Source organism: Sus scrofa, chromosome 14 (genome assembly GCF_000003025.6).
Source record: "Sus scrofa isolate TJ Tabasco breed Duroc chromosome 14, Sscrofa11.1, whole genome shotgun sequence".
NCBI classification, from domain to species: Eukaryota; Metazoa; Chordata; class Mammalia; order Artiodactyla; family Suidae; genus Sus; species Sus scrofa.
In genome coordinates, this window is record NC_010456.5 from 76,835,914 (window position 1) to 76,860,351 (window position 24,438).

General features: G+C 39.9%; 1 protein-coding gene across 1 annotated transcript in view; it reads left to right on the plus strand.

The window, feature by feature from the left end:
• Positions 159-24,438, plus strand: part of ADK (adenosine kinase) — a 484,515-nt gene continuing 460,235 nt past the window's right edge. The window contains exon 1 of the mRNA XM_003359240.4: positions 159-297. Within this exon, the coding sequence (XP_003359288.1) occupies positions 233-297 (65 nt within the window). The 5' untranslated portion in view covers positions 159-232. The remainder of the gene's footprint in view (positions 298-24,438) is intronic.

Below are 24,438 nucleotides of genomic sequence, written 5' to 3' on the forward strand. Positions count from 1 at the left end.
GTTAGGGGTGCCCCTACAGTCGGACTGGCGGGGTCCGGAGGGGCTGTGCATTATCCAATGGGTGAGGCCCAGAAGTAAAGCCAATGGCTGTGGTCGGGAGAGGCGGGGACTAGGGGGAGGAGAGAGGGGCGGGGTCTAGAGGAAAGGAGGCGGTGATGGGAGGAGGGGGCGTGGCCAAGGAGCCGAAGGGGTGGGGCGTGCGCTGGTGCTTAAGTGAGGTGGGAGCGTGAAGATGGCAGCGGTTGAAGAAGAGCCAAAGCCCAAAAAGCTGAAGGTGGAGGCGCTGCGAACGCTGAGGTGAGCACTACCTGACGTAGGGTGGAGGGCAACGGCGCCTGCCGCTAACCTTGGCCCACGTGGGGTTGCGCGGCTTCGGCGCTGGGTGCTATCCTCACCGCCCGCCTGAGGCCAGCGCTCGTATCCGCTGGGCTGCGACCCTTTGCCCGGCGCCTGCCCAGTTTAGTTCAGTCTCCGCCTGCTCGCCCTTGGCCAATCACAGCGCTGGCGGGGCGCTCGGAGCTGGCGGTGGAAGGCTGTGGGCGCCACGTGGGAGCCGGTCCGCACAGGGCAGATGTGACCTAGGAGGACCAGACCCGACCTGAGCCGCGTCACCTGCGGCTACCTCCTTTTTCCTGGGGATAACGAGGAAAATGCGTAGCGACTGCACTACCCCGGGAGAAAAACAGAATTTAGGGGAATTTTCGCGGAAAGACGTCTTCACCTTATTTTTGGTATATTCGCTACTGAAGTCTGGTACCTTTGCAGACCCTTTTCCAGGGACCGGGACCCCACCTCCGAGGCTTTGCGGGGATGGAATTTGCCTGAATGGTTAGGAAAAGTTGATTTTTCTTACTTTCTTTGCATTTTTTGGCAGTAGTGGAGATAGTTCTCCACCTAATTTTTGCTTTACAGGTGATTTGATGTTTCAGCTTTTGCTTATTGGTTAATATAGTATCCCCTAATAAACATGAGGTGTAGTATATATATTCTTTGCTGATTTTGAAATGCTCCTTGGAAGGCAATAAATTTTGTGTCTTAAACTAGACATATCAAACTGATTTAGAACTCTTGAGACACTCCTAATTGTACAAGACAAAGCTCACTTCTTCCAACATTACCCTTCACCTCTGAAAGAGTGAATCATAATTGAAAATGAAAGGTCACTAAGGGATCTGGTGGTGTGTTCATGCTGTTTGAATGGTTAGTGACCAAATCCCTGCCAGTGCCTTTAATATATTTCATATTAATACTCTGGTTTCTCTTCAGATCGTATAAATCTTTCGCCTTTTAATATATTTCATATTACCCTCAAAAGGGCAAAGGTTTAGTGTGCCTACCTTACACAAAGAAAATAAACTTTTTTTTTTTTTGGATTCCTCAGGATGTTCTATTTTTGTTTTAGGATTTCAAACTATAGACTAAAGCAAAGGCTTTTGAATCAGACCTCCCTGGGTTAAAGGCATGTGCTTCCCTCCTTTGATCATTTATTAGAGAATTTCCTTAAAAAGCACCTCCTTTACAAATTTTCCTCTTTCAAATTGGAAGACAGCTGCAACTTTTCTGTTATCCTACATACAGCCCTCAGATTTTCTGTTCATGCTAATCCATTTTCAAAGTGCTTTCCTATTTTACAAATGAGAAAATGGAAGCCTGAGTGAAACAGTTGAGGAAATGAAGTATGAACCCAGAGCAGCTGGGTGCAAATTCATTGTTATTTGACTTTATTGTGTGCTTTTCTCTGCTTATGCATGCTTAAAATAATGATAAATAATAATGTTTAATATGTATTCTGTCAGCATGTTACCTACTTTAACTCATTCAATCCCACAGCAACCCTACAAGGAAGACACTATAATTATATCCATTTTATCAAGGAGAAAACAGGTATAGAGAGGTTAAGTAACTTGATCTGGGTCACCTATCTAGTAAATGATGGGGTTAGGATTTAAAAACAGTCTGATTCTAAGTCTGTACTTAGAATTTAATTACCATACTAAATTTATCAACTTTATGCAATTTATCCAAAAGCCCTAGTGAACTCTAGGGTAGTTCTCAACCAGGGGAAATATTGTCCCCCAGGGAACATTTTGGCGATGGCTGTAGACATACTTGGTGGAGAGTGCTAATGGCACCAGGTAGGTGGGATTTAGGAATGATGCTAAACATTGTACTATGCACAGGAAGCCCCCTACAACAAAGAATTATCTAGACAAAATTGACAATAGTGTGAGATTGAAAAAAAAAATTTTGGTTCTAGGGTGAGCAGCTGACAAGTCTAGCCTCTCTTTCTCAAATATCCTTTTTTTTTTTGGTCTTTTTAGGGTCACACCCTCTGCATATGGAGGGTCCCAGGCTAGGGGTTGAATCAGAGCTGTAGCTGCTGGCCTATACCACAGCTACAGCAATGCCGAACATGAGCCGCATCTGTGATCTATATTACAGCTCAAATCAATGTTAGATCCTTAACCCACTGAGCAAGGCCAGAGATTGAACTTGCATCCTAGTTTTTCAGTGTGCAGCAGTTACTGAAGTTGCAAAGAATAAGCTGGCTCTATCATGTTTTCTTCTTACTGAGTTACAGAACAGAAGAGGACATTGAGTGCCAGGCATTATACTAGGAGCTTTATATATACTATCTCATTTAATCCTTCCAGCAACCTGTGAAGTATGAGTAATTATCCTTGTGTTACAGATGAGGTATTTAGGGTTAAAAGAAGTTGAGAGAAACATTTTTTGGTAAATGCTCCCTAGATGAAGATGTTCCATGACAACTACCTATATTTAGATCCACTTAATTTTCTTTTCTCTCCTTTGAAAAATATTGTCCAAGTTCATTTCTTTAGCAGTCATTTTTAAGGGGACTGTGTTTTTTCAGTCAGTCTTTCAAGCCTTCTATTCTAGGCATGGTGCTAAAAATTAGGTACATATGGAGAGAGACCTAAGACCCAGGTATCATTCTCCAGGTGGAAGATGAATGGGGTTTGGGAAAATGATACCAGAGCATTCTGAAAGATGACAAAGAGCTAACTGGGTGTGAAATCAGGTGTCTGGCTTTATAGAAAAGTTTGTTTGGAGGTAGAAATGGGAGAGAGCTGCCTCTGTTTGGGAACTACATTTGTTTGGTCGGACTGAAGCGAGTGTAGGGTCCAGGCTTTGAGCTGGTCACCTTCGCATGTATCATCTTTCTGTTTCTCTGTGCTTCAGCTCTCAAACCCTAATTTTAACTGTCTGCTACATATCTCCTTCTGAGTGTGTTGCTGACACTTCGAAGTCATATGTATTAAACTAAATCCATCTACTATCCTAAGTCTACACCTTCTGTGGTCCCTATGTCTGTTAATGGCACCACTAACTTCTCTTACTCCAAAGTTTGGAATCTAGATACTCGATTCATTTTCCCTCTGCATGTAGTGTAGTTATCAAAGTTAATCTTTTCTTCTTCAGCAACATCTGATAAATTCCTTTTCTTTTCCCTCGCTGCTGCCACAACTCAAGTTTAGACTTCATTTTGCTTAGACTTTATATTGGCTTTCTAACCAGTCTCTCCACCTCCAGTCTCAAGTTCTATCTAATCATCGTTAATCATAGCTCTAGTTATTTATCACAGCAAATATTTGTAAGCTGTAACGGTGTTAGAAATGGTTGAATTTGAAGAGCCCACTTCTTAACTCTCTCTGAGTCAGCAGTTATGCATTTTTCTGGGTCATGAATTTTAATCTCTATTAAAAAGGAAAAACTGCAGTTCTCCAATCAGCAAATGTTGAGCTTTTCTCAAATTATTGATTCCCAACCATTTTACTTTCTTTTTTTTTGCTTTTTAGAGCCGCACTCACGTCATATGGAGGTTCCCAGGCTAGGGGTCTAATCAGTGCTATAGCTGCTGTCCTATGCCACAGCCACAGCAACGAGGTATCCAAGCTGTGTCTGCGACCTACACCACAGCTCACAGCAACACCGGATCCTTAACCCCCTGAGTGAGGCCACGGATCAAACCTGCAACCTCATAGTTCCTAGTCTGATTCATTTCCACTGAGCCACGATAGGAACCCTTTTTTTTTTTTTTCATTTTAATTTCATAGACTCCTTTTAGTCTTTCCTTCTGTCTTCTATCTCACTAAGGCCTCTGATTTAAAATTGTGTAGTAAATCTAGGAAGAAAAGTCTGTATCTTAGTTTACCAAGCGTCAGTTTCAGTAGCCTCTTTAAAAGAAAGAAAAAATATATATATATATTTGTTTCAGAAAATTCTCTGGAGATTATTTTTTATGACACTCTTCCCAGAGTGGTTTGTTGTAAGGATTAGATGAGGAAAATGTATGCATTCCAGAAAAGAGAAAGGATGACTGATCCTGTGTCTTTACTGTGTTGCTCTGTGCTTATTCCTTAGGAGCTATTCAGTTAATTTCTGTTGAATGTGATTATCAGCACAGCATAGTGGATTGATAACCTTCACTTTTCTAGATCTCTCTTTTTTTTTTTTTTTTTTTTTTTGTCTTTTTAGGGCCACACCCATGGCATATGGAGGTTCCCAGGCTAGGGGTTGAATCAGAGCTGTAGCCACTGGCCTACGCCAGAGCCACAGTAACGCAGGATCCAAGCCTCATCTGCGACCTACACCACAGCTCACGGCAACACCGGATCCTTAACCCGCTGAGTGTGGCCAGGGATTGGACCTTTGTCCTCATGGATACTAGTCAGATTCATTTCTGCTGAGCTACGATGGGAACTCCTAGACCTTGTTTTTATTTTTTTATTTTTTTTTGTCTTTTGTCTTTTTGTTGTTGTTGTTGTTGTTGCTATTTCTTGTGCCGCTCCCGCGGCATATGGAGATTCCCAGGCTAGGGGTTGAATCAGAGCTGTAGCCACCGGCCTACGCCAGAGCCACAGCAACGCGGGATCCGAGCCGCATCTGCAACCTACACCACAGCTCACGGCAACGCCGGATCGTTAACCCACTGAGCAAGGGCAGGGACTGAACCCGCAACCTCATGGTTCCTAGTCGGATTCGTTAACCACTGCGCCACGACGGGAACTCCTAGACCTTGTTTTTAATACTTTAATACTTCCGTTGAAAAAATGGAAGTCTCCTGAGGTACTTGTATGATTCCTTAATAAGATCCTTTCCGGGGCATTATATACTAGTGCAGAGAGAAGGTGGAGAAGAAACAATGTCAGGGGACAGCCTGCAAGGATGGTCCTGGGTGTCTAGAGGCAAATATCTTTTGCTCGGAGCCCAGGGGAAGTAGACAGGGCTCTAGATAAAAAGGCATAGAAAACTATGTTTCTGATTTTAGGTGTAGACCTAAACTGAATAACCCCAAGTAGAACATGAGGCCAGTATACTACTTTCCACCTAGAATGTGCCTATACTTCCCTTCCATTGATTAAAATCCTGCTTGTAGGAGTTCCCATTGTGGCTCAGTGGTTAACAAATCTGACTAGGAACCGTGAGGCTGCAGGTTCAATTCCTGGCCTCGCTCAGGGGGTTAAGGATCTGGTGTTGCTGTGAGCTGTGGTGTAGGTTGTAGACGTGGCTTGGATCCCATGTTGCTGTGTCTCTGGTGTAGGCTGGTGGCTACAGCTCCGATTCGACCCCTAGCCTGGGAACCTCCATATGCTGCGGGAGTGGCCCTAGAAAAGGGAAAAAGAGAAAAAAAAAAAAAAAAAAAAAGTCCTGTTTGTATGCAAAATGTTTACAGTAAAGTGGGAAAAAAAATAAGGAAGAGAATGAAAGTTATAGGCAGTAGAGCAGTAGTTAAGAGCATGGTCTCCAGAATCACATCTTTGGTTTGGCTGTTGGTCTTTATTGGCTGGTAATCTTGGGAAGATTGTTTACTGGCCCCATGACACTATTTTCTCACCTTTGAAATGGGTGTAATAAAAGTACCTACCTCAAAAGATTGTTGGGAGAATTTCATGAAGAAATAAATATAAAATTGGCTATTTATTCTGCTTTGGCTTCCTATCCTGCTCCAAACACAGCAATTACAAATTTAAAAAGAACAAGAAAAGATACAGGTATACCTAAGAACAGTATAAACATCTCCAGGGACTAAAATGGAAAGGAAACATGCAGTTAGACTCTGGGTTCAGGAACAGGTGGAAATAACTTTTACACAGGGGAACTAGAGTCAGATAATCTGATGAAACTTGGAATGGGCTTTTGTTGGATAAAAAAAAGGCTAAAAGCATCGGTTTCTGGCTGTAGCTTTAAAAAGCTTTGGACCTGAAGTGGCAACACAGAAGTGGTTGAACTGCCAGATAGGTCAGAACTGGGAACTGTAATTTCTCCACCATCACCTGGTACAAGAGCACCATACTTGGAAAAAAGAAGGGAAAGTCTGAGCCTGTGAACAAATGAGGAAGACTATTACTTAGACAATAAACACAACCATAGGAGATAAACCCTCACTTAAAATCTAATGGAATTATTAGAGCAATTTCAAAATGACTTTATTTTAAATATTCAAAAAAGATAAACAAAGTAATAGTAGAATAAAATTTAAAAAAAAATGAGTTCCCTGGTGATCTAGCAGTTAGGGTTTGGTATTGTCACTGCTGTGGCTCCAGTTTGATCCCTGGCCTGGGAACTTCTGCATGCCATGGCATGGCCAAAAATTTTTAAAAAAATTAAAGAAGTAATAGTCATTGAAGTTCTTGTTGTGGCTCAGTGGTTGATGAACCAGACTAGTAACCATGAGGTTGTGGGTTCAATCCCTGGTCTTGCTCAGTGGGTTAGGGATCTGGTGTTGCTGTGAGCTGTGGTGTAGGTCGCAGATGCGGCTCGGATCCTGCGTTGCTGTGGCTCTGGAGTAGGCCAGCAGCTACAGCTCTGATTCGCCCCCAGCCTCATAACCTCCACATACCACTAGTGTGGCCCTAAAAAGACACACACAGAAAAGTAATAGTCAGCATAATAGGCTAGCAGCGGCAGCTCTGATTCAACCTCAAGCCTGAGAACTTTCATATGCTGTAGGTATGGCCTTAAAAAAAAAAGTGTATGTTCCTGTCATGGTTCAGCAGAAACAAATCTTACTAGCATCCTTGAGGACACAGGTTCGATCCCTGGCCTTGCTCAGTGGGTTCAGGATCTGGCATTGTAGTGAGCTGTGGTGTAGGTCGAAGACACAGCTTGGATCCCTCATTGCTGTGGCTGTGGCATAGGCTAGCAGCTATAGCTCCAGTTCAGTCCCTAACTGGGAACCTCCACATGCTGTAGGTGTGGCCCCAAAAAGGCCCCACCCCCCAAAATTTGAGAGACCCTAACTGACGTCTAACTGGGAGTTCCAAAAAGAGGAAAGAGTGTGAATGGTGGAGATGCTACGTTAGAAGGAATGATGACTGAGAATTTTCTAGAATTTAAGAAAGATCAAAATCCTCAGTTTGAAAGTGCATAGCAAGATGAAAACAAAAACTTGGAGTGCCCATTGTGGCTCAGTGGGTTAAGGATCTGTTGTTGCTGCAAGCTGCAATGTAGATCTCAGATGTGGCTCGGGTCTGGTATTGCCCTGGCTGTGGTGTAGGACTTCAACTTCAGTTCTGATTTAACCCCTAGCCTGGGAACTTCCATGTGCCTCAGGTGCAGCTGTAAAAAGAAAAAAACAAAAAGACTTACTCTAAAACTATAGAGATTTTTTTTAACTCTCTTGGCCATGCCTGTGTCATGCAAAAGTTCCCAGGATCTAACCCTAGCCACAGCAACAACCCTGGCCACAGCAACAACCTAAGCAGCTGCAGTAATCATACTGGATCCTTAACCCACTGAGCCATTAGGGAACTCCAAGAAATATTGATCCTAGTTATTAATGTGTCTAGAAAGAATCTGAAGATTTAGACACCAAAAATTTAGTAGTAGTTATCACTAGGTTGAAGGATTGTGGGTTATTGTTATTTTATTTTTTTTATTACACTGAGCACATTTATTAGGACTATTTTAAGCTGGAGGAACTTTTTTTTTTTTTTTTTTTTTTTTGCTATTTTCGGGCCGCACCTGTGGCATACGGAGGTTCCTAGGCTATGGGTCAAATTGGAGCTACAGCTGCCAGCCTACGCCATAGCCACAGTGACACAGGATCAGAGCCTCGTCTGTGACTTCCACTACATAGCTCATGGCCATGCCAGATCCTTAACCCACTGAGCAAGGACAGGGAACGAACCCATGTCCTCATGGATCCTGGTTGGGTTTGTTAACTGCTGAGCCATGAAGGGAACTCCTAAGCTGGAGAGACTTGATGTGCACTTGAATACATATTTTGGCCAAGTGCTGAGTGGCTGAATATTACCATTACAGAGTGGACCTCTAGGATACTGAGTAAATCTGAAAGTTTGTAAAATAAGTATTATGGTTGTACTATAGGTTGTAATCTTTTCATCTATATTTCTGAAATACCAGAAGCTCTGAAAACTGAAAGTTTTTTTTTTTTTAAGTTTGAGATAAATTAATTTGGCAGCAAAATTTGAATGAATATGAAGCGCACTGTAGTATTAGTTGTTCTGACACAAATGTATATGTTTTGCTATAGAAGTATTAGTCTGTTTGTTAGTGGTATGCTACATGAAAGCTTCCTGAGTGGTTTATAAAATACATAATACATACAATGTAATACCTTGCTGAAATTCATAAATTTCTGAATACCATAAAATTCTGGGCTCCAAGTGTGTCTTGCCCCAAGGATTAATAAAAGGATTGAGGTCCTTTGTTAAAAATTTAAATAGTTTTTAAATGATTGCTTTGTGCAGAAACAGCAATTTCTTGTCAGGATCACTTGCTAGAATTTTCCTACAGTACCCATCTACATGTCTATGATACAACATAGATTATTTTGAATGTCTTGTTTGGCTAGTTCTGGCGTGATACTGGTGTGTTTATGTCATTGAGTCATTAGGCTTTTCCTCTTTAATAGTAACTGAGTAAGGTAAAGGCTTCTCTTCAGTTTTTGGACTTCAAGATTTGGAAGGCTTATTTATTTCATTGAAGTGGTCTCACAAACTGAAGTGTCACATACTGCTTAAAGAAGATACTTTTTGAATATTTTCCAAAGCAGATTTAAAGTTGTTGCCCTTACTTATATGTTTTATTTCTGATGTTTTTATTTGTGCTTGTTTTTGCTTGTGCCCTCAGATGATTTCTTTAAAAATGTATTCATCTAGAAAACAATGTAATTAATTAGTTTTCAACCTAAGAACATCTGAGTTTCTGTTTGCATTTTGGCTTTCATTGAATGCATGCTGATTTCAGCATCTTCTGTGGAATAAGAAATTATGTACAGCTATTACCATGTAAGAACTCTTACCTTCTCAAGGCACAGGATCTCTCTATTTCATCAGCAAGTCACATTTAGTTTTTAGTAAGCTCTCCTACATTGCTATGTTAGCTGCATATACAGGAGTATAGATAATGAAAGTAGGCTCTGTGATCACTGATCCACTCACAAAATTAGGTATTATCAGAAACGATATTGAAGGAGTTATTTGGCTTTTTGCATTCTAGAAGCTGCGGTTTGACTTTGATACATTCCTGAGTAACATTCCTGAGTAGAACCATTTATAAGTCTCTAAGAGACTCAGTTCACTAACAGAGCAGAAAGTCTAGCCAAATATGACTCATTCTAGGATCTCTTGCCTCTATTGTCCTTTGATACTGAATTTATTTTTCACATGTCATCTTTTTTTTTTTTTTTCAGGGCCATACCTGTGGCATATGGAGGTTCCCAGGATAGGGCTTGAATCGGAGCTACAGCTCCCGGCCTACACCACAGCCACAACAACGTGGGATCCATGCTGCATCTGGGACCTACACTACAGCTCATGGCAGCACTGGATCCTTAACCCACTGATCGAGGCCAGGGATTGAACCCTCATCCTCATGGTTCCTTGTTGGGTTCTTTTCCGCTGCACCATGACGGGAACTCCTCACATGTCATCTGAATGTAACAAGAGCGATGGCGTTTTGCATGCCATCACCAAAAATCTCATGAGCCAGAAGGCAGAGACTTTCCATGTCCATGTGTCAGTTTTGAGAATACTCTGGTCCTGACTGGGTTAAATACCAAACATTGAACCAGTTACTGTACCAGTGTAATTGTGATTACGCTGGGATTTTGGCCAGCCTTGGATATATTCTCACACCTCATCCTGTGTGTGTGTTTGTGTGTTGGATGAATGTTGAGAAGAACGTTCTAATCAACAACTGCACCAGTACCTTATAGAGTAAAGGAGGAGGTATTCTTTCAGATAGGGAAAAATTCATTATAGCACATATAGAAAATATTTATGAAAATAAACAATCTCTCTCACTGAAAACCTCATTCTCCAAGGTCCAGCCAAAGCCTGTCTTCCCAATAAAACTTTCCTAGTTACTGATCCTGGAAATGGCTCATTCTCTGGTTGTTTGTGCTTTATACTTTGCATTATTGCTGTACACAGTATGTGCATGTTTTATCTTGTCTACAGATACTTGAAGTCAGGAAACTAGTTAAATAACTCAGTGCCTTATAACTCATTACTTCATTGCAACATAACAGGCGCTGAATTTTTGTTGAATGAATTCATTAGTTCTTTAAAGATGTTTTAAGGTTATATTTGTAGTCCTCAGTGGTACAAGATGGATTCACTTTTTTCTTGTTACATGGAACAAGCTTGTGTGTGAAATAAATCCAATACTGGAGGACAGAGGCCAAGAGATTCACTCCTATATTGTATTTCTATTCTTTCTGGTGACTATAGTGAGCTTTGACTGTAATCATTTCTTGCATTTGTCCATTTGGAAAATTCCCTCAGAATAAATGTATTTCTCTTGCAAATATAGAGTAAATATTTATTAAGGCCCTGTGGTCAGTGTTTACTTTCTTAAAAAAAAAATATAGTAGATGGAAGTTCCCTTGTGGCACAGCGAGTTAAGGATCTGGTTTTGCCACAGTTGTGGTGCAGGTTGCAACTGCAGCACGGGTTTGATCCCTGACCCTGGAACTTCCACATGCTGAAAGTGTGGCCAAAGAAAAAAAAGAAAAAAAATATATAGTAGAATTGTTTATTTGGTGGAGAAATACGTTTTCTGGGGGTTCCCTGGTGGCCTAGTGTTTAAGGATATGGCATCATTGCTGTGGCTCAGGTTTGATCGCTAGTCTGGGAACTTCTGAATGCTGAAGGCCTGGCCAAAAAATAATTTTTTTTTTTTTTTTTTTGTTTTTTGTTTTTTGAGGGCCGCACCTGTGGCATATGGAGGTTCCCAGGCTAGGGGTCTAATTGGAGCTTTAGCCGCTGGCCTACACCAGAGCCACAGCAACGCCAGATCCGAGCCACGTCTGCGACCTATACCACAGCTTATGGCAACTCGGGATCCTTAACCCACTGAGCAAGGCCAGGGATCAAACCTGCAACCTCCTGGTTCCTAGTTGGATTCGTTTCTGCTGCGCCATGACGGGAAATCTTTTTTCTGAAAGAATGAATTTTGTGTGAAGAACTCAGTGACCTATCAGAATTATCAGTTTTTAGCCTCTGAGTTAGCAGATCCTTAATTAGTTAAGATTATTTGCAATGTAATTAGAACTCCAAAAGCACTAAAGATCAGTGCTGTTCTCAGTTTCATAGCATGTTATGTAACAATGTACTGTGTAACCAACAGATTATACCACAAAATGGTTTTTTAAAAAATTTGTCTCTGGAATTCCCTCATGGCTCAGCAGGTTAGGGATCTGGCATTGTCACTGCTGTAGCTCTGCTTACAGCTGTGGTAGGCTTTGATTCCTGTCCCCAGGAACTTTTGCATGCTGTGTGTATGGCCAAAAAAAAATTTTTTTTTGCCCCTATTGACTCATGCAGGAGGGGTCACTGGAAAGCAAAATATAGTAAAAGAATCAAAATCAGATGTCTTAGGTTTCTCAAATTCCTTTAAGCTTGTTATAGCAAAATAAACAGTTTTACTCTCAGTGCCCTTGAGCTGAAGTCTGAAAAGCCATACTGGTGGTTTTTTTTTTTTTTTTTTTTTTTTTTTTTTGTCTTGCCTTTTCTAGGGCCGCACCCGCAGCATATGGAGGTTCCCAGGCTAGGGGTCGAATCGGAGCTGTAGCCACCAGCCTACGCCAGAGCCACAGCAATGCGGGATTCAAGCCGTGTCTGCAACCTATACCACAGCTCACGGCAACACCGGATCCTTAACCCACTGAGCAAGGCCAGGGATCCAGCCCACAACCTCATGGTTCCTAGTCAGATTTGTTAACCACTGAGCCATGACGGGAACTCCAAGTGATACTGTTTTTGAGTAAACAAGTTGAAATACAAGAAAATTATCTTCTTTAAAAACAAACAGTTCTGTGTTGTCTTTGAAGTTAACCTCATTAGAGATTTGAACATTTTCTTGTTTTATAGGCATAACTGAGGAAATCTTAGTTTCCTCCTAAAATAGAGTTTTCAGAAATTGTTCTTCCTAAGCTGAGTTGAGACCTTAGTTATCGTTTTTAGTTCTTAGTTTTGATGAAGAGTAAAGCTGTTAAGCTGTAGAAGTGATGCAGATTTACACCTTTGGTTCTGTGTCTGTTCTTTACATACTCAAGTTGAACTGATTACATTTTAGCATGGGATAGCATGTTGATCATATTAAAGTTTGCTGATGATTCTACATTATCTTGTTTGTTTTACCTAGCACTTGCTTATACAAATGTATGGAACTGTATTTTTTAGATCTGAAATATTATAATAAAACATGGTTACATTATTAAGTAGTACTAAATGTTTAGTATTAAAAATAGTATTTAGTAAAAAAGTCGAAAATATATATTTTTTGAAGATAGGATTAGTTCTTCTCTACATGGTATTTTGACTTCTTTGGGTATATTCATCCCTATGTTTGAAGGTGTTCTATAGAGAAATATATAAATTTCTAGACTTACACTCTCAGATGCTTAGAACTGGGAGGGATGTTAAGTTATCTTTGCCCAGCCTCCTGCATGAATTAGACAGGAATCCATTCTTTAGACTTCTCTTCCTCCATTTGTGTAGCATTCCGTCCCTAGATTCAGCACAAATAAGGGAAAGAGAGTACATTTTTCCACTTATGGAAAACACGCACGTACGCACACACACACACACACACACACACACACACACACACACACACACACACACACACCCTTTGACTTCAGTTCTATGTGAAGCTTGGATAAACTACATTCCTGAGAAAACTTGTTAGTATTCCGTAGATAGGAAGTCAGATTCAGTGATCTTTAAATGATTTCTTGTTGGCCAAGATGTTGCTTCTTTATACACAAAAAACAGCTTTAAAGCAGACTCTCCCAGCTTTTCCCTATTTATTTTATTTTATTTTATTTTTTTGTCTTTTTGTCTTTTTAGGGCCATACCCACGGCATATGGAGGTTCTCATGCTAGGGGTCTAATCAGCTGTAGCCGCTGGCCTACGCCACAGCCACAGCAATGCAGGATCCAAGCCGCGTCTGCTACCTACACCACAGCTCACGGCAATGCCGGATCCTTAACCCACTGAGCAAGGCCAGGGATCAAACTTTTTCGAGAAAAGGGAACTCTGCTTTTTCCTTTTTAGAAGCAACTTTGGTATATAGAAAGTCTGCTTGGGAATGCTGATGGGAGTAGAAGTGGGAGCAGATGGAGGAGATGGTAAGAGTGCAAATCCTCAGGTAGGGTAGGGTCTCCTAGAGCTTTAGTTTCTTGCAAATCATGGAGTTAAAGTTTGGAAACAACAGCAAATCTCAGTATTAGCCAGATGTGGCTTTGAAATCATAGTTTACAATTTCATGTGATTTTTGAAAACTCTTTGAACATGTTTTAGACTCTTCAGATTTTTAGTGCCTGAGGAGGTACTTAAAATCAGAGTCTGATATTTACGTTGTGCAATTTAGAGAGCTGAAACCCAGAGCGGTGAAGTCCTATCAGTCAGGTTGCATAGCTAGCTATTTAATGCTATAAAGTATCTGAGGTGAAATTTGATCCCAAGTTTTATAAGTTCTCATTGTCTTACTTTCCAAGACAAGAAATAAAGTATCAGTTTTTCTTTTAAAGATAAGAATAATGTATTTAAAGAATGTGTCAAGCACTTTCACTTAGCTTTTCTTACTGATCCTCTCAAGAAGGCTACCAAGTAACTGCCTTCAGTTGAAGAAATAGACCCAGAGAAATTAAGCATCCTTAAGTATTAAGCTCTCATTTTGTATTCAGGTTGTCTGATTCACATTTCTTGCTGTTTATGTTACACTGAATATATAAATTGAGAACTTGTCAAAGTGAATACTGTATGTGCTAGATAAGCACACTTTTTTTTTTTTTTTTTTTTTTTGCTATTTCTTGGGCTACTCCCGCGGCATATGGAGGTTCCCAGGCTAGGGGCTGAATCGGAGCTGTAGCCACCGGCCTACGCCAGAGCCACAGCAACTCGGGATCCGAGCCCCGTCTGCAACCTACACCGCAGCTCACGGCAATGCCGGATCATTAACCCACTGAGCAAGGGCAGGGACCGAACCCGCAACCTCATGGTTCCTAGTCGGATTCGTTAACCACTGCGCCACGACAGGAACTCCCTAGATAAGCACACTATTTAAAGAAATTCTGTGGAAGTGTGTTTAGTGTTTAGTAACTTTGTTTAGATTTTTGTCTTTCACGTCCTCTTATTCACATACGTAGGTGTCCACCCCCCTCCCCTACCAAGAATAATTATTGCCTTGTGGGATATACTTAATTGTATGCTTTCCAAACGGATTAACTCGTTGAACTTGAATTTTGAGCAGGTTGTTTTTTCCATTAAAAGCCTTGGACAAACCAATTTTGCTGTTTGAGTTAAAATTTTTTAGTTATGACAACAATTTCTAGTATTTATTTACTTTCCAGGTTTTGTACTTTTCCCTGACAGTGATAATTTGAATCTTACGACTTATTAGTATTATTAATTATTATAGTAATATGGGCAACCATTACTGTTCAGAGAGTTTAATATGCCCAAGGTTATACAATAAGTGGCAGAGATAGGATTCAAACCTGAATCTGTCTTATTTTTAATAACTAGCTAAAATATTCAGGTATTGTATAAATAATAGGAATCAACAAGAATATGTGTGATAAACAACCCTTTGCTTCAAAAAATATTATATATGAAGCAATTATTAATAATCTTCTAAAAAGCTATTAATCTTTTAGTATTGTTAAAAATTTCAAATTTTATTAAAATATTCTACCAGTTCTGAGATGGCAGTGATGAGAATTCTTTTTCATTAAAAAGGACCCACAGGAGTTTGTTCTGTGGCACAGTGGGTTAAGGATCTGGCATTGCTGCAGCTGTGGCATAGGTTGCAGCTGCAGCTTGAATTTGATCCCTGGCCTGGGAACTTCCATATGCCATGGATGTGGCCAAACACAAACATAAAAAAGAACCTACAGACACACTCTTGGACCTAATACCAAAAAAAAAAAAAAAAAAAAAAAAAAAAAAGCAACATTTTAAAAGAAATGATGAAATGTTCAGTTAGCCTATTTTAAGAATATGACTATAACATTTCATTAAATTTAACTGATAGTTAAAAACTTAAATTTCATAATGCTTCATAACCATAGGAAAAAGGAAGTGGGGGGAGGGAAATACAGATTTGTGGAAAGAAAAGGGGAGGTAAAAGGAAGTGATAAAAAAAGGAAAGGTTCAACTCAGCTATTTCTGATTTCTACAGAACTTCCAACATCTAATACCTCTGCTTTTCAGCTTTTCACTCAGCTCTAAGGTGTGTATGTGTGTTTGTGAGAAACTTGTTATGAACTGTAATACCCATGGGCTTTTAGCATGGTACAAAGAAAAAGAGCTTTGTGTTAGGAATCAGAACACCTGGGCCCTATTAAGGTTTCTGTTTAGATTTGTGTGTGCACCTGTGAGGTGAGTGGTATAAGACTGAAATGCTTTTCACACTAGATCATGAATCAATTTGGGTGTAGAACAAATAGTATTTATAAAAGGAGAATAGAAAATGTCAGTGCATTGAATATGGCAGGGATAAGTCTTGCTTTGTGAAACATTGTTTCAGTCATGTATATTTATAGAGTAATCCAAAATTTATTTTTCACAATGAGTTTGGTTTTCTATCCCAACATTTAGGGGCTTAAAAGAACAGCCATTTTATTAGAGTTCATGGTTTTGTGAGTCAGAAATTTAAATGTGGAGCAGCTGATTGATTCTTCTGCTCCATGTGGGACTGACCAGTTTCACTTGGAAGTATTTACCTGTTAATAGGTCTGGTCTGGAGAGTACAAGTTGTCTTTACTCCCTTTTCTGGTGCTTTGGTGAGGATGGCTAGAAAACTTGGCTCAAGCAGGTTCCTCTCCATGTGTTTTCTTTAGCTTGGTAGTTGGACTTCTTAGATAGTAGCCTAGGGCTCCAAGAGAGCAAGGCAGGACTGGCAGTCCTCTTAAAGGACTATGCAATCTGGCATAGCATCACTTCTACTATACTCTTGGTCAGAGGAGTCATGGGTTAGCCCAGATTCAAGGGGAGGGGACATAGACTCTTGTCTCTTAGCAACTGTGACCATTTTTAATCTGCCACAGTTATAGTAAAATAATTTTGAAAAGCATGACTGAATTATCTATTCAAACTTTTTGTTTTTTGTCTTTTTAGAGCCACACCTATGGCATATCAATTCCTGGGCTGAGGGTCAAATTGGAGCTGCACCTGCTGGCCTATACAGCACTTATAGCAGTCTCAGATCTGAGGTGTATCTGTGGCTTATGCTGCAGCTTGTGGCAACATGGGATGAGCAAGGCCAGGGATCGAACAACCTGCTGAGCGAGGCCAGGGATTGAACCCGCATCCCCATGGATACTAGTTGGGTTCTTAACCCTCTAGGCCACAATGGGAACTCCCTCTATCCAAACTTTGAATTCCATTACTGGCCTTTGAAAGATGATTAATTTTAGTAGTTACTCCCCCTACCTATGCCATACTTAACATTGGAAAATGTGTCAATTTGTGATTTCAAAGTTGAGAGTTTAATTTATATATTATTTTTCCATGGAGTGTTATGACCTTTAGGTTTTTGTAGAATAAAGTTTAAAAATTTCCGGAGTCTTAAGTTTGCTTCCTAACACTACCTAAAAAATCAACTTGGCATGCATTGGAACTGCCTTCTTATAATGCCTAAAGATTACATTTGGATTTAATTACTTCTTCCCTTCACATACAGACAGTCTGAAGCTGTTATGTTTTTGTCGAAATCTGAACGAGTGAGAAATCTGCTCCCATCAACTGCTGTTTCAGCCTTCAGTTAAAAGAAAAAAACAAAACCTTTTGTGGCACAGTAGAAATGAATCCAACTAGTATCCATGAGGATGCAGGATCTGGTATTGCCGTGTGCTTCAGTGTGGGTCCCAGAGGCGGCTTGGATCCCACATTACTGTGGCTGTGGCTGTGGCGTAGGCTGGCAACTATAGCTCCAATTCGACCCCCACCCTGGGAACTTCCACATGTGGGTGTGGCCCTAAAAAGCAAAAAAGAAAACAAAACCATTAAAAGATTCTATTAAAAACATAAAAGTTCTCATCACAAGAAAGAAATCTTTGTGTATGGTCATGGATATTTACCGGACTTATTGTGATCATTTTGTAATATATACAAATACAAATACTGAATCATTCATTACAAAGTACCCCTGAAAGTAATATGTTATGTGTCAGTTATACCTCAGCAACAACAAAAAAGGCCTTTATTCTTGTAAAATGCTGGCTTTGTAATATACTCTACCTTTAGCTGACAAAATGATTTCCAGAAGAGGGCTATTCCCTATGATGGAGCCACAGGGATTTAAAGAAATAGCCATTCCGGAGTATCTGCCCATATTTGGAATATTAGTAGTACTTTCTTAAGCTATAAGCAAAAGGGTGTATCTTGTCATACACTTGGCTAATTAGAACCTGAGATCTTGAAGCAGTTTGGGTTTAACCCCTGGCTTTTGCGGAATGGGTTGGGCTGGTTTTTTGAGCAATTTGCTGCAGAGTAATTCTTCTTTGCTTCTGTCTGCAGACAAATGTCCTGTTTTTCAGATAAACCATATTCATCTTAAATGCCTCTCCACTTCAGGCTGTTTTTTCCTACCTTGGAAGACATGAAGAAGGTCAGGATTTCCTTCAAAGTAATTAAGGAGAGTGATGTGACCAAATGATAAGAACTTAGGATGAAATTCTGAGGGTTTAAATGCCACTATTTAAAAATAAATATTAAAACCCACCCCAAGTAAAATGGGAGTGGGGGAATTTAAGCCTATTTTATTTTAAACTTATAAATAGGCATATGAGGATAAATGTCTTATCTCGACTCCTAGCAAAGTGGTATAAGTTATAGATGCTTAGTTATGCCAAAATAACAGTTTTTAGAATAATACTATGTATTGTGTTTTAGAATAATATTATATATTACATTGTGTATGTAAACATATATCAAACCCAGATATTGGTAGTCCCATCACATTGCACTTCTTGCTGAACTTCTTCTTTTTTTTTTTTTTTTTTGCTTTTTAGGATCACATCTGTGGCATATGGAAGTTCCCAGGCTAGGAGTTGAATTGGAGCTACAGCTGCTGGCCTACACCACAGCCCACAGCCACAGCAACATCAGATCCGAGCTGTGTCTGCGACCTACACCATAGCTCAGGGCAACACTGGATCCTTAACCCACTGAGCGAGGCCAGGGATTGAACCCGCAACCTCATAGTTACTAGTTGGATTTGTTTCCGCTGCACCACGATGGGAACTCCTTGATGAACTTTTATAACTATTGAAGCCCAATAAAACATTTTGTTATTAATGTTTTCCCATGCCTGATTCTATCAGTATATAATAATCATTAAGAAACTTGCTTGACAACCAACCCACAAAGCTAATGATCCCTCCTCTTTTACTCGAGACAAGTAATCTGTCTTGAAAACTGTCCAAGTGTTATGGTGTATATATACTATATTTACATCTGTATTTTAATCTCACTTAATAGAATGTCTGCTGTGCTGCATAAGGAGAGATAACATTTTTTCCCAAATACAACAATTTTGATGGATTCTTTCTTTGCACTTTTCTCCCTCCAAGGTTTACCCATAATCCTGAGACTACTATCACTACCACCTCTACCACCATCACCACCTTAAAAACTTCAAGTCTTTCAATTTTAAATACCTAGTTATTGCAGATAATCAGCCTACCGTATTCCCATAAGGAGGGGTTTCACTCTAAATATTTCACTCTGTTTCTCTCTACATCCTGAAATCCAATTTCAGGTCTGTCTTTAGGCAGAGGAGAGCCAATGCTAGTCTGGGTCCTGTCCCAAAGATTGAGAGAAGTTGGCCCTCTGCCCAGGAGTAGAGTGAAGATGGGGCCTTCAAATCTAGGTCAGTCCTCATGTGGAGGCTATGAAATTGCTGGTTCCTATTATCAGGTTTCCCTCTTAGGGGGGGAAAAACACAAAAAACCCCCAAAACATTGGAAAAAAAGTGTTTTAGGAGTTCCCGTTGTGGCTCAACATGTTAAGGGCCTGACAGTTGTCTCTTAAGTTGCAGATTGGATCCCTAGCCTCACTCAATGGGTTAAGGATCCAGTGTTGTTGCAAGCCTAGGCCCCAGCTGCAGCTCCAATTTGACCCTTGGCCCCCAAATTTCCATATCCCATAGGTGCAGCCATAAAAAAGAAATAGAAAACTTTTTAGAAACCAGTTCCATCATTTATAAAACAACCTAATAGAAATTATTATATCCTTAGGACGTTTTTCTGGATAAAACTGCACATTTGAGAGCACATTTATTTTTACTCTTATATAGAAAATGAAGGAAAGTGGAGTTCCTGGATGGCCCAGCAGGCTAAGGATCCAGTCTTGTCACTGCTGTGGCTGTGGTCACTGTTGTGGTGTATTGTGGTGCAGGTTCAGTCCCTGGCCCAGGAACTTCCAAATACCCTGGGCACGGGCAAAAAAAAAAAAAAGAAAATGACACACCCAATGACTATGTAAGCAAAAAAAAAAATTTTTATCCATTGCCCCTTTTGTAGACATTTGTGGTTTCAACTTCTGAGTCTTGAAAAATCTTTTTTTTTTTTTTTTTAGCTATGTCTTGGCATATGGAGGTTCCCGGGCTAGGGGTTGAATCGGAGCTGTCGGAGCTGTCGTCACTGGCCTACGCCAGAGCCACAGCAACGTGGGATCCGAGCCGGGTCTGCAACCTACACCACAGCTCACGGCAACGGGGATCGTTAACCCACTGAGCAAGGGCAGGGACCGAACCCGCAACCTCATGGTTCCTAGTCGGATTCATTAACCACTGCGCCACGATGGGAACTCCTTGAAAAATCTTGATAGAAAATAATTTGTAATTTTTGTAAAGCCTAAATCTTTTTTTTTTTTTTTTGTCTTCTTAGGGCTGCACCTGTGGCATATGGAAGTTCCCAAGCTAGGGGCTGAATCAGAGCTGTAGCCACTTGGCCTATGCCACAGCCACAGCAACACCAGATCCAGGCTGCATCTGCGACCTACACCACAGCTCACAGCACTGCTGGATCCTTAACCGACTGAGAGAGGCCGGGGATTGAACCTGCGTCCTCATGGATGCTAGTCAGATTCGTTTCTGCTGAGGCACTGCTGGAACTCCAAAAGCCTAAATTTGATTTGCCTAAGGTGAATGGCTGGGATGGGAGATTTACTTAGTTTTATAGTAAATTTCTCCACTTGCTTATTCATTGTGTGCCCCTAAGTTCTTGCATAGTGGTTAAAGAAAAAAAAAGTTATTTGTCAAAAATCTGATTTTGGCTGAAATGAAACTGGTTGAAATTTTTTAAAACGAAGTCTAGGAAATGATTTTTTTTTTTTTTTTTTTTTTTTTTTTTTTTTTTTTGCGTATTAGTGCCAAATGTGTGGCATATAGAAATTCCAAGGCTGGGGGGCAACTCAGACCTACAGCCACCGCCCAACACCACAGCCACAGCAATGGGGGATCCTAGCCATGTCTTCGACCTACACCACAGCTCAGGGCAACGCCCGATCATTAACCCTCTGAGCGAGGCCAGGGATCACACCTGCCTCCTCATGGATCCTAGTTGGGTTAGTTACCACTGAGCCACAACGGAAACTCCTAAGAAATGATTCTCAGTGGCAATTAAGAGTCTTGGTTAAATTAAAGATAAAAATGGCAGACTCATTGTCTGCTAAGATTTAATCTGTAAAGAAGTATCTATGGAAATAAATGAAGCAGTTTCTGAAACTGAGTATTTCATGTGATGCTCCAGCCAATAAGAAAGTTGTTACTGGACCACTTCACTTTATGGGTTGAAATCATAATGTGGTGTTCTGAAATTTGGGTATTTATACAAGTCGCAAACCTAGGTCATGTTATATTATCTTGGGCTTGCACTAGTCACACTGAATAATGGTAATTAGCCCTGGTTCTGGAGTCAGACTACCAGAGTTTTCTACCAGAGTGACTGCTAAGGTAGAATGTTTCCCCTCTTAGGGTGTTGCTGGAATGAAACTCTGGACAACTATTTTTAGTCTATTAGTAGAAAACAGGAGGCACTATGGAGTAAGAGAGAATCAAAAGAAAAATCTCTTTCCCAAATCTATCTATATCCCTAACCTCTCCGAGAACTTGTCCTCTGAGCTTCTCTCTCACCTTCTCCATTTATTTCATTCAGTAACAGCAGCACTATTTATTCAATTTAACCCAAGTTTACTCAATTCAATCTAAAATCTAGGAGTTACTCTTGATTCCTTTTTTTTTCTTAGTCCTCCATACTTTGCAAATCCTGTCATTCTGCCTCCAAAATATCCATTTACTTTTATGTCCACCACGATCTTCATGGTTCAAAACACAATTTTTTGTCATCTCTACTAATATAACAGGCTTTTAAGTTAGTCTTTCTGCTTTCATGCTCCTTTGGTTCATTCTTTTCTTTATAACCAGGTTGCTGTTTTAAAACAAAATCTGATGACCTCCGTTTCTTAATTGGCTTCTTGTCTTGCTTATAACAAAATCTGACTTACTTAGGCTCATCAAAGCTAAGGTGATCTGCTTCTTATTCTGCTTCACCCTTGTGTTTTTTCCACACTGGCCTTCCAGAAAGTTATAGTTTCAGTGCTATCCTGTCTGGAATCCCTTCCCTGACCTCGCTCTTCCTTGTCATTCATTCTCTCCTGCTGAAGATCTTCCCTGACTACCCAAATCTAAAGGATCCTTTCTCTGTGTTGATCTGCTGGTTTTAATTCTCTGCATGGCACTTATGTGGGTTTTTGTTGTTGTTGTTGTTATTGTTTTTTGTTTTTTGTTTGTTTTTTTTTGCTTTTTAGGGCTGCACCCAAGGCATATGGAAGTTCCCAGGCTAGGGTTGAATTGGAGCTGCAGCTGCCAGCTTATGCCATGGTCACAGCAACATGGGATCCGAGCCGTGTCTGCAGCCTACACCACAGCTCATGGCAATGCCGGATCCTTAACCTACTGAGTGAGGCCAGGGATTGAACCTGCCTCCTCATGGATACTAGTTGCATTTGTTACTGCCTAGCCACAGTGGGAACTCCTGCATAGCAATTATGATCATTTAATCTTATTTATTTGATTATTCATCTACATCCCCTGTATGTTCTTGATCCTTACTGAATCTCCAGTGTCTTGAGTAGTAGCATAGATCTTAATAAATATTTGTGGAATGAATGAATGATTTCTAAAAGCTTTTATGTAAAGTACCAGATCTATGGTGAAATAAAAATAAGAAAAATATTTTATGTAGAAAATATACATCATAAAATCACCAACAGTACTTTAGGCAGGTCTGCTTATTCTGAGATGTCCTTCATACATTTTACATTTTATGTTAAGTGCCCTTTTATGAAATGAGAATGATAATCAGTTTTGTAGTTTAAAAATACATATTTTTAGGAGTTCCTGTCGTGGCTTAGCAGTTAACAAACCCTACTAGTACCCATGAGGATGAGGGTTCGATCCCTGGCCTTGCTGAGTGGGTTAAGGATCCAGGGATGCCGTGAGCTGTGGTGTAGTTCGAAGATGTGGCTCAGATCCTGAGTTGCTGTGGTTGTGGCGTAGGCCAGCAGCTGTAGCTCCAGTTTGACCCCTAGCCTGGGATCTTCCATATGCCGCAGAGTGTGGCCCTAAAAATACAAAAAAGGGCATAAATAATTGGGAAGTACTGTTGTCCCGTACTAAAACTTTTAGACTGGAGGTTTTCTTTGAGTTTTAGAGGTTTGTGATTCATTAAAAGTAAAGAAGCAGTGTGTAGGTGTTCTTGGGGGGGAGTTTTGCCAAGAATTCTTACTAAATAAAGTTCAATCAATCAAATGTTATTATATCCTTCAAATTCTCCTGGGAAATAAATTGTCAGGTTCCATTTAAGGATTATATTCTGTTTGAATATGTAATGTTAAAGTGAAATGTGACATAAGAATCTACATATATAATTAAAAGAGAATAAAAATAGTGAAGCTCTTAGAATGTCTTTTTGGGTAATGCATTTAGCAATGTTTCTTTCAATAACCTTGTCCATAATGAAAGCTGAGTAAAATTACATACATGGATTTTATTTGCATTAAAACTGATCAGCTCGTAAAAAAAAAGGCACCTCAATTTGTATTGAGATACAAGTGGACAGTTTTTTCCTTCCATTGTCCAATAAAGACTGAAAGGGACCTGATATATCACCTATAACAAACTACCTTGTGTTTCAGATGAAGAAACTGATGGTTAAGGGGAATACATTTTTTTGGTAGACCTAGGATTAGAATTCCCATCTCCTTATTTCCAGGCTCTTGAACTTTACTTTGTGACCTAATTTTAGGGAGATAAGTCCTAAGAAAGTTCTGTTTATGTAGTATGGTATAGATTGCTTTAAGAGATTATTTTATCAGTATTTTTATCCATATGCAATGAGGAGATGTATTTTTAAGTAACATGCAGAAAAGACATTTCACATTCACTGTTGTGACAGCTGGCCTCTTTAAGGCTATGCAGAGTTCTAAAAGTGGTATTCATGCTTTTAATTTTTATCAAGTTAAGATTTAAAGTTAAGAAAATCATGAAGACATTTTTGTTTTTTCCTGTCTTAAAGAATCTTTACACATGAAGAGAAGAGACATTTATAAAATAAATGCAGTTCATCTAAGAATAAGGGTAGTATTGATGGTGTGATTTTTAAAAAAATACAAGTTTTAAAAAAGAGCAGGTGAGAGTTTTCTATTTTTAACCATTATTAAAATTTAATAATAATTATAAAAAGTTTATGCTAATAAAATCAATATATAGTAGAAAATTTTGAGAACTATGTCTAGATACTCATGTTGCAACAGAACAAAGGGTGGGGAAAAAAATGTAATGTATATAACTTGATCCCCTTGCTGTACAGTGGGAAAAAAAAATCATAAAAAAAAAAAGAAAATTTACAAACTAGATCAGTATAAATAAGG